The 11,178-nt window shown below is 37.8% G+C and overlaps 1 protein-coding gene across 3 annotated transcripts in view; it reads right to left on the bottom strand.

Annotated features, from left to right (window-relative positions):
* Positions 1–2,594: 2,594 nt before the first annotated feature.
* Positions 2,595–11,178, bottom strand: part of slc22a21 (solute carrier family 22 member 21) — a 31,304-nt gene continuing 22,720 nt past the window's right edge. For 2 of the 3 annotated variants that reach the window (XM_053642466.1, XM_053642464.1), the window contains one exon: positions 8,171–10,055. In XM_053642466.1, the coding sequence (XP_053498441.1) occupies positions 9,832–10,055 (224 nt within the window). In that variant the 3' untranslated portion in view covers positions 8,171–9,831. Of the gene's footprint in view, positions 4,623–8,170; positions 10,056–11,178 lie in introns of those variants that run through there. The other variant, XM_053642465.1, reaches the window with a different exon arrangement.

Genomic DNA, 11,178 nt, shown 5'->3' with positions numbered 1-11,178 from the left:
CGTTTTCTCACCTTCAGCAGCATCATCCGCACGGACACCGTCAGCATGTCAACATTAATCACCGTGAAGGACGAGCGACACAACCGCCAGGGCGGAGAGCTGCTTCCAGACAAATAAATGCAAGATAGTCGAATGAGAAAGATTACAGTATTAATATATCTAGATCTGTTTTTTTTTGTTGTTGTTCCGACGAGACCACGGAACGCTCGCGCCGGTGCGTGCCTCTGCCTCCCTCCCGGTGAGTCACTTTTATCACCTAGGCGCGTGCGCTGAGCCAGCTGTTCAGCTCCACGCGCCCCCTGTCTGCAGCGCAAAGCCACTGCAACTCCTGCACTAAACACTGTGCATTAGAAGAAAAAAAAAAGGGATGCAAGCGCCCGTTTTCAGTGGTGCAGGTTGTGCTACAAAAATAAAAGAAAGAAAGAAAGAAAAAGCAAGTGTTTGGGTTTTATTTTAGGCTTTAATATAGTGATTTGTTATTGTTGTTGTATAGATCCCTAATGTTATTGACAGCTATGCTTTAAAACCAGTACCAATGAACTGAAGAAATATTTCCATCTTCACTGAACTCTTTATCATTAGGTGTTCCAGAAAGTAGGTGATGCGACTTCCCTGGGTAAGTTTACTCAGAGTTAACGGATAACCTCATCTTTCGGTTCCAAAAACAGGGGTAACTTTCAGGGTTCTCAGGCTCCTCCTGGTCCAGAGCAGGTTATGTTCCAGCAACATTGTGTAGAACCATTCATACAGTACATGCCTTGCACTCAAACGGTTCCTGCACAATTTTGTGAAGTTCCCTGGCTATAAACCATGATGAACCATTGATGAAGATGGCAAGAGGAACCCCCGGTGAACCAAAGAGATTGCAGGGTGTTACAAGATATGATCTGAGCACATCGTTTATAATTAAATGACTAATGCACAAAGTGCTTTATGTGGAGTTATACGGCTCCTTTGCGGGAAGACAGAATGATATTTCAATATAATCGATATTATAAATGTCTGTAATACATACACAGACCAAATATTTTTTAATCAGGACAACTGCAAACAATTATTTACACTGCCAAGATTCTGTGTGGAGGTTGATGGAAACTCCTCTGTATAGGAATTGCCAGAATCTTTAAGGGGACAATGACAAAGTTTTACTAATCACATATTTAAATAATATATATATATTGCAATATATATGTTAAACCTCTGTGGGCCTCATTTTATAATTCTGACACAGCAGTGGTGGTCTCTTCATCTTCATCCTACAGTGCATTACTAATGATATTTGGTCTAACAAACAGTAATAATCATTTTCAACTGTGGCAGGACGTGCTATTGCAGGAGGGTCAATTAATACAATGTGTCCATCAGCAACTGTAAGAAAATGAAATCATGTACATTCTCAAACAAATACACCCAATATACAAGGACATAAGGAACAGCTAGTAGGGGCACTACAATTAAGATGACAGTACACACCATATGCAGTGAAAATCAAATAAACATGCGTGATAATACACAAGTGAAACTGCGCCAATAAAGAGTTAATTTAAAATTCCTTTCTTAGACTGTGGCAGTGTTTATTGTCATCTTGATTGTTTAAGGATAAATCCCTTAAAGAAGAAAAACTGGAACTTAAAAAAAGGTCCTAAGTAAAGAGAGTGAAGTGAAGTGCTGGTGGTCCCCCACCCATTTTACAGGCCTCTGCCTTCTTCCTGTGGCTATATCTAACAGAAAGGAAACTTTTCAAATATTTATTAACTTACAGTGGGGGAAATAAGTATTGAAAGAGGCAACATTTATTTCAGTAAATATATATCTATTCACATTTTAACAAGAATTTGGTGTTAACTCAAGAAATCTGCACATATAAAGAAATCCAAACATTAAAGTCCATAAATGAAGTTATTTGTAATAAAGTGGAATGACACTGGAAAAAAGTATTGAACACGCTAAGTGAAATTAATTTAATACTTAGTGGAGAAGCCTTTGTTTGTAACGACAGCTTCAAGACGCTTCCTGTATGAAGAAATGAATGGGCCGCAGTATTCAGGTGTGATTTTGGCCCGTTCTTCTAAATATATTGTCTTTAAATCTTGTTTAATTGGATTCAAGTCAGGTGATCGACTGGGCCATTCTAACACCTTTAGTTTTTTTCTCTGAAACCATTTGAGAGTTTCCTTTGCTGTATGTTTTGGATCGTTGTCCTGCTGGAAGCTCCACCCACGTCTCATCTTCATCATCCTGGTGGATGGCAGCAGATTCTTCTCAAGAATCTCCCGGTAAAGGGCTCCATTCATCGTTCCTTCAATTATATGAAGTCTGCCAGTACCATGTGATGAAAAACAGCCCAACACCATGATGCTTCCACCTCCGAACTTCACTGTTGGTATAGTGTTTTTAGGGTGATGTGCAGTGCCATTTCTTCTCCAAACATGGTGTGCAGTATGACAGACAAAAAGATCAATTTTGCTCTCATCTGACCAGACTACACTCACAGACTACACAGTATTTCATAGGCTTGACCAAATGAGTTGTAGAAAACTTTAAACAAGCTTCAACATGCCTTTTCTTTAGTAATGGCATCTTGTGGAGTGAGCGTGAGCAGTGGAGTGCATTGCCTATTGTTTTCTCTGTGACGATGGCACCTGCTGCCTCCAAGTGTTTCTGGAGCTCTTTCCGAGTGGTCCTTGGCTCTTGGGCAATTCTTCTCTCTATTCGTCTGACTCCCTGGTCAGAAATCTTGTAAGGAGCTCCTGTGCGTGGCCGGTTGATGACGGAGTGATGTTGCTCCCACTTGTGGATAATGGCTCCAATGGTGCTTACTGGAAGATTCAGACGTTTTGAAATACGTCTGCATCCGATTCCATCAATATGTTTTGCAACAATAAAGTTGTGAAGGTCTTGGGAGAGCTCTTTGCTTTTACCCATCATGAGATGTTTCTTGTGTGACACCTCGGTAATGAAAAGCCTTTTTATAGACCATCAATTTGCTAATCCAGCTGATATTAATTTGCACAGATAGGGGGTATAATTACTTACGGATTTCAGCTGGTTCCTTGCCGTACCTTGCCTTGGAGAACTGCTTTTTCTTGTCATTCCGCTTTATTGCATATAATTTTATTTGTGGACTTTAATGCTGTAAATTCTTTATATGTGTGGATTTCCTGAGTGAATACTGATGTCTGGTGAAAATGTGAACAGCATCAGTGGAAATATATTTACTGAAAAAAAATGTTGACGCGTTCAATACTTACTTCCCCCACTGTATGTATTAGGCAGCAAGTGAACAGTCAGTTCCCGAGGTTGATGTGTTGGAAGCAGGAAAAATGGGCAAGTGTAAGATTCTGAGAGACTTTGACAAGGGCAAAATTGGTTTTAATGTTTTGACTGAGTGGTGTAGATTCACACAGTCATTCACAACTAGGGGTAATTTAGAGTGACCAATCCACCTACCATCATTTTTATTTGATTTTATTTCGTGGGGTGGGAGGAAACTAGAGTATCAGGAATACACCCACATGGACATGGGGGAGAACATGCACAAGAACTCCACATGGACAAGAGCTGTGTAGAGACATCACTACCCACTGCACCGACATGCCTAGTGAATTTCAATTTACTGGGTTTGTTTTAATAATGAATTTCAAACAGCATATTAGCAGAAAGTCTTAACTTTCAATGCTGCCAGTCATGATACAAGTTTGATGTTGATGCAAAAAACATTATACTGATGTCTTTTTATCTTTGAAAGCCAGGGAGCCTTAGTCATGCTAGTCCATTTATACAGGCCACCCCTACCTATATTAGCCTTGCAGCTCGACCATGAAACTAAAGGAAAAAAAAAACTGGTCAGACATCATAACAAGTAATAAACTGTAAATTTACTTTTTATCAAAATGTTTCTTTTATGTATTTACAGCCACACAATAAATATACATCATTATCAGTATATCATTCTAAGCTCTTTTAATATTTACTACAGGAATATTAAGCTCTGGACACAGCCAGCTCGGGTATTCAATAGTCTTCTGGGTATATTATTGTCAACACAAACTCAACCCTGAAGTAGTTAAGCTCAGTGTTTATGAAGCTATCATACATAGATCTCCGGGTATGATGTTGATTGGAGGTTGTATATGGATATGGATTTGAAAACAGGATCATGTCTCATTAATTTGAAAGTAATGAATTCATTCGGAGCATTGATTAATTTCATCAATGTGTCTATTTATGTAATCAGCACCAGCAAAATAAAGCTCTATACACATTAAAAAAAAAAAAAAAAAAAGTTCTTGATCATACTCTTTAAACACATTTGCTTAATTATAAATGAATACATTTAGAAATGGGCAAATCTGTGAATAAATGTCTAAAATAGCTGACAAACCACAATCTGACAAATAAAAATGCTGATAAAATAATAATAAAAAAATGTGATCACCAGATGATCAATGGTAGTGTAAACCTACTCAGTACAACATGAAATGTATATATGAAATATTTGTATAAAGGTCAAGTATCAGACAGTGCACATTACTACGTTGGGATTCTCAGATCACATCTTTGTTGCCAGACCTTCATGTGTTTTATCTGTTCTTCGACGATTTCTACACCAGCCACAGCACCTGGGGAAGACAAACAGGTTTATAATCACAAACACTCACACATCACAGATTTTAAATTAATGCACTCGTTCCAATACATTATCTTTTCTATAGCAACAGCTCAGTCACTGGCATTGTATAGCAGATATTCCTCATAATCTAAACTTCATAAAAAACATGATATTGACTACATTTACATGGACAGCGGTAACCTAATTATTGACCGTACTCTGAGTAAGATAATAATGTGATTAAGGTGTGTACATGAGTCGCTTTTAGAATACTCCTGTCATGTTCCTGTTTTACATGTTATAGAACATAATTAGATTAACAGCACACATCATTACGTCCCCACGCCACGCCGTCCAACGTCCCTCCAGAATTTCACGTATCGACATACAGTTCGTCTTCGTTATGGTATCGTATACAGTTTTGGGTGTATTTAATTTTTTTACGAACGCTTTAAGTGTTGTTAATTATTTGTCATGCTAGACGTGCTAATAGACAACTGCTTGAAGCCGTGGGCTGCGTCCCAAACCGCGTACTTACCGTCTATATAGTAGCCGAGATACATGTATTTTTCCCCACTACAGGCCTATAGTAGGCAAGTATGCGGTTTGGGACGCAGCCGAACTCTGTTGTTCGCTGTAAAACGTAAAACTGCCGTGTGTGATCGTGTCCTGTCGCAAAATGCGGTGAAAACTCTCACACGGCATTCATAATGTGATTAAGGTGTGTACATGTCACTACTACACATCCATAATGCGACTAAAATAGGAATACTCCACGTGTCTTAATTCGATTAGTGCTTACTTCGAGTATGACCTTAATTAGATTAAGGTAAGTAAAAATTGCTGTTTACATGGTAGTTTCTTAATCAAAGTATGGTCTTAATCGGGTTAAGAATGGATTATTGTTGTCCACGTAAACTCACTGATTGTTGATATGCTGACGTTTTCTTTAAGGAGACATTTATTGAGCATTTATGGAAGGAGTCTCCAGTTTTAGGGATAAAGATGCCATGGGAGAGTATTCAGGACGGAGAACTTTGCACATACAGTGGAGGAATTAAGTATTGAACGCGTCCGTCAACATTTATTTCAATAAGTGGCACACCACTGACTCCATCACATGACGAGCTGCATTTTTAAAATCTTATTAACTGTTTATAGCTGCTATAATGTAAGTGATAACAGCATTTTATTTATATATGTATATATAAAAAATACTCTGCTCTCATGGATATCAAACAATTGCAAACAATACACAGGTTTTTTTAAAAAAATCTTTGTTAAATATAGGTGTGCAACAATTATTGGCACCCTTTTAGTCAATACTTTGTGCTACCTCTCTTTGCCAATATAACAGCTCTGAGTCTTCTCCTATAATGCCTGATGAGGTTGGAGAATACATGGCGAGGGATCTGAGACCATTCCTCCATACAGAATCTCTCCAAATCCTTCAATTGTTGAGGTCCATGTTGGTGGACTCTCCTCTTCAGTTCACCCCACAGGTTTTCTATGGGTTTATAGTCAGGGGACTGGGATGGCCATGGCAGGACCTTGATTTTGTGGTCAGTAAACCATTTTTGTGTTGATTTTGATGTATGTTTTGGATCATTGTCCTGCTGGAAGATCCAACCACAGCCCATTTTAAGTTTTCTGGCAGAGGCAGTCAGATTTTCATTTAATATCTGTTGATATTTGATAGAGTCCATGATGCCATGTATCCTAACAAACTGTCCAGGTCCTCTGATAGATAAACAGCCCCAAAACATTAAAGAGCCACCACCATATTTAACCGTGGGCATGAGGTACCTTTCCATATGGCTACCTCTCTGTGTGCACCAAAACCACCTCTGGTGTTTATTGCCAAAAAGCTCTATTTTGGTTTCATCTGACCATAGAACCCGACTCCATTTGAAGTTCCAGTAGTGTCTGGCAAACTGAAGACACCCGAGTTTGTTTTTGGATGAGAGTAGAGGATTTTTTCTTGAAACGCTTCCAAACAACTTGTGGTGATGTAGGTGACTTCGGATTGTAGTTTTGGAGACTTTCTGACCCCAAGACGCAACTAACTTCTGCAATTCTCCAGCTGTGATCCTTGGAGATTTTTTGTCCACTCGAACCATCCTCTTCACAGTGCTTTGAGACGATATAGATACACGTCCAATTCCAGGTTGATTCATAACATTTCCAGTTGACTGGAACTTCTTAATTATTGCCCTGATGGTGGAAATGGGCATTTTCAATGCTTCTGCTATTTTCTTATAACCACTTCCCATTTTGTGAAGCTCAACAACCTTTTGCCGCACATCACAGCTATATTCCTTGGTCTAACCTATTGTTATGAATGACTAAGGGAATTTTGGCCTATGTGTTACCTCATATTTATACCCCTGTGAAACAGGAAGTCATGGTTAAACAATTTCCTGTTCATAATCACACAGGTGTACTAAAAATTTTAAATATCAATGGGAATATATTTTTCTCATATGAATTCATAGGGCTGCCAATAATTGTTGCACAACTATAGTTAACAAAGATTTTTTTTTGGATAAACCTGTGTTCTGTTTGCAGTTGTTTGATATCCTTGAGAGCAGAGTATTTTTGTGAATTGTCTGAACAAAAGATCAAAAGGTTAAACAATAAAGACAAATTTTCACAGCTTTCTTTGTTCATATTTAGCAAGGGTGCCAATATTAGTGGAGGGCACTGCATGTATGGATAAAAGGTACAATGTGTCATTCTTTAATAAATAAAACATTACCATTGGCAAATTGGCGTGATATAAGACAAATAAAACTTCACTTCATCACACCACCCTGTCACTGATTTACATTTGATATTTTCCTGTTACATACAGTATGTAAGGAATAACACACTACAGACCCTTTGGTTTTATGATAAGAATCCACAGCAGATTATTTTCGTATATGCGCACGGTCTGGAGTCTGTTGGTTCCCAAACTTTTCCAGGGCAAGGCCCCCCAAATGGCATTAACATTTGACCGAGGCCCCCCTTTTGCAAGATGTCTTTAAAACACATTAAACATACAGACTTCTGAATATATCCCCCTTTTTTTATTATTAATAATTACATCTTGCATCTTTACATTACATTAGATTAGGAATTGATTGTGTGTGTGTGGTTGTCTGAGAGTGAGAAAGAGAAAATCATGTATTTATTTATTTTTCACACCAAATTGTTGAGGCCCCCCGGGCGCCCCCTGGCGGCCCCCACTTTGAAAACCACTTGTGTTATATTAAGAATAACACGTGACAGTATGTGCCATTAAACAAAACAATGCAGGCACAATGTGCAAGTGGAGTGCCACTACCCCTGGAAGTATTATCCCGCTTATACCACAGCGATTTGTCAATGATTACAAAGTTTTATTTATTAACACTTTTTACCAGAGGCCAAAAAAAAAAAAAACAGAATTTGTGTCTATTTTGGGAGTGCCCATGTTCAACATTGATTGTATTTGTGATGTCACACTCCACAGTAGTGGTTAATGGCTCATATGAAAGTTGACACTCAGGGATTTAAGAATTTACAGTTTTTTGAAAGTATTTCTTTTTTTTTTTTTACCTAAAGTTTAAAAATGATATAATTTGATTGTGGCAGTTGTACACTTGCAGTACCACTCTTTCCACTGTTCAAAGTTACACTGGCGACATTCCATTCCCCCCCGGCAGAATGGAAATCAACTTATCAAACATTTTCAATCGGTATAAACAAATGAATTATTTTAGTTTCTGTGTGTAAAGTATTGTGACTCTGTGTTTAGCTGCTGGTGAGCAGGGTGATGGGAAAGGGGTGGGGCATGAGCTGCCTGATGGGCAAACAATATACACCTCTCCACAGTAACATTGGTACAGAGATAAAAAGGACAGTACAAAGTTTTTTAATAGTAAAACATCATGTACAACTGCCACAATAAAATGATAACATTTAAACCTAACAGGCTATGTAAAAAAAAAAAAAAAAAAAAGGAAATACTTATTAAAAACTGCAAATTCTTAAAGCTCTGATTGCCTACTTTCATACTGTATGAGCCATTAACCACTACTGTGGAGTGTGACATCACAAATAAATTCAATACTGAACACAGGCATGCCCAAAACAGGTGGAAATTAAATTTTTTGGACTTTGGTAAAAAGAGTTAAATTGTCTGTTATTCATTAAGATTCATCATTATCAGGAAACCCACCCCCAGATAGCTACACTATAAGCACAAGATATTTTAACATGTTATTGTAATCATTTTCAGTTGAATGGTCATAAATGTATTTCATGGCAACGGTATTAATATGGAAAGATGCATAAATATTAAAGATTGTTTGACGCTAGATGGTGCCTTCAATGATTAGGCTAAATAACAAATTCGTTGCACAAGGGCGTCACACTTACCAATTTAACCGTACAGATCGGGAAAACGACAATGATTTTATTTTGTATCTTTAATCATCTCACTCAAATAAATTTCAATCCCCCTGACAGCACAATACACAGTGAGTTCGACTAACATCAAGTGCAGCACACAGACGTTAACCTGCATTTCAGAGCACAGTCAAGCCAGCTGCGGTAGAAACCTGCGAGCACGTAACTGTCCATCGAAAAGGAAAAAGGCTGCTGTTCGTCGGTTTAAACACTGAGATGTGTTTGTGCGCTCCGGACAACGATATACTGAGCACTATGCTACAGATCTGCTGTGAGTTCTGTAAAGTGTGAAAACGTTGAGCAGTAGTGTTTTTAAAGGCTTTTCAGTATTATTTTTTTTCCAAGTTCATGCAGGCCAAATGAAACATGTTTGAGACATGTGCCACAACGCGTCCTACTGATTTGCTGATAATGAATTATAAACGGAAATGTGTGCATTTTGTATTGTGCTATTCAAAGCAACAATATTTTGTCTCATGCCTAACAATTATATCACGTTTTCCTATAACAGCACGCCTTTATTGTGTGTTATTCCTTGCCTAATATACTAACATACCTAGAACTAAGCCAGAATCTGTGTTTAGATTGTAAGCGAAGGGATTCTTCACACAAAAATGCTCATCTATATATACGTGTAAACATGAAGGGACCTAGTGGGAATCAGCTATCCTGATGTCGTTTGCCTGACATTTCTTTCCTTTGATATTTTTGTGTGAAGTTTAACTGGAGTTTAATTGGAGGTTTGATATGAATGAAAGTCTGGTACAGGACAGTTTTCTTGTCTTCTACAGGTAATAATTACAACTGAAGAAGATACACCTAAGGCTGACTGTGTGACTGTGATGCACAGCAGTGTAACGAACAGAGACATACCAGTTTAGATTCTGTACTTGCGAGAGGGCCTCGGGGAGGGGAATGCCTCGTGTCTCTGGCATCAGAATACTCAGCAGCCCGGCGATCACCGTCAGCACTCCCATCAGAACGTAAGGCAGAACCTGATCGTAATGACCTGCAAAAATAAAAAAAAAATGTCAGCACTTTTAGTTTTGTTCATTTGCCAGATTATTTTAACTTTACACGACTTAAACATGAGGAAAAACTACATCCAGGAGATCTAAAGGAGCTAACACCAAAATACACACCCACACACACCCACACACACACATTCTATGTGTGGTTGTCTCTGATTTTCACCCTTGTCCCTTGTGCACAGAGATCTCTCCAGATTCTCAGAATCTTTTGATGATTATTATGTCTTATTATGTCATATCTTTATATGATTATTACTATAGATGATGAGATATTCATAGCCTTTGCAATTTTACATTGAGGAACAATATTCTGAAATTGTTCCACAAATTGTATACACAGTTTTTCATAGATTGGTGAACCTCTGTCCATCTTTACTTCTGAAAGACTCTGCCTCTCTAAACTCTTTTTATACCCAATCATGTTACTGACCTGTTCCCAATTAACCTCCAGCTGTTTCTTTTTAGCAACACTTACTTTTCCAGCCTTTTGTTGCCCCGTCCCAACTTTTTTGTGACGTGTTGTGTCCATCAAATTCAAAATGACCTTATTTTTTTTCTTAAAATGGTACATTTACTCAGTTTAAACATTTGATATGTTTTCTATGTTCTATTGTGAATAACATACGGGTTTATGAGATTTGCAAATTGTTGCATTCTGCTTTTATTTACATTTATTTACATTTTACACAGCGTCCCAACTTTTTTGGAATTGGGGTTGTAAATGTAAACCACTTGTTTCAATGGGAATGGATTGATAGGATTTGGGAGGAATATTGCTGGAAGAATATAAGTACGTTAATGCTGGAGAAACAAACGCACACCACTATCATAGTTTTTGGTAATATAAATATATAAAAATACTATGTAAGTGTGTTAAAGCATTATGTGTTTAAATTCAGATTTCTTGTACTTAGGTGACACACCTCCATGTGTTAGAGGCAGCAAAGGATAAATACATGTTTACAATAATATTAGCCTCAAATAAATAATCAATTACAAGAAAATGGCTGCAGTGTGAGTCACCTACAGTTCCTGAAGGTGATTAACTCTATGTATAACATGGAGGAAAATAACACTATCTCCTAAAATTACAAGTAGAAA

The sequence above is a fragment of the Ictalurus furcatus genome, chromosome 14, assembly GCF_023375685.1.
Source record: "Ictalurus furcatus strain D&B chromosome 14, Billie_1.0, whole genome shotgun sequence".
Taxonomy (NCBI): Eukaryota; Metazoa; Chordata; class Actinopteri; order Siluriformes; family Ictaluridae; genus Ictalurus; species Ictalurus furcatus.
Note: the sequence above shows the minus strand (reverse complement) of the source record. Positions and strands in the feature narration are given on the sequence as shown.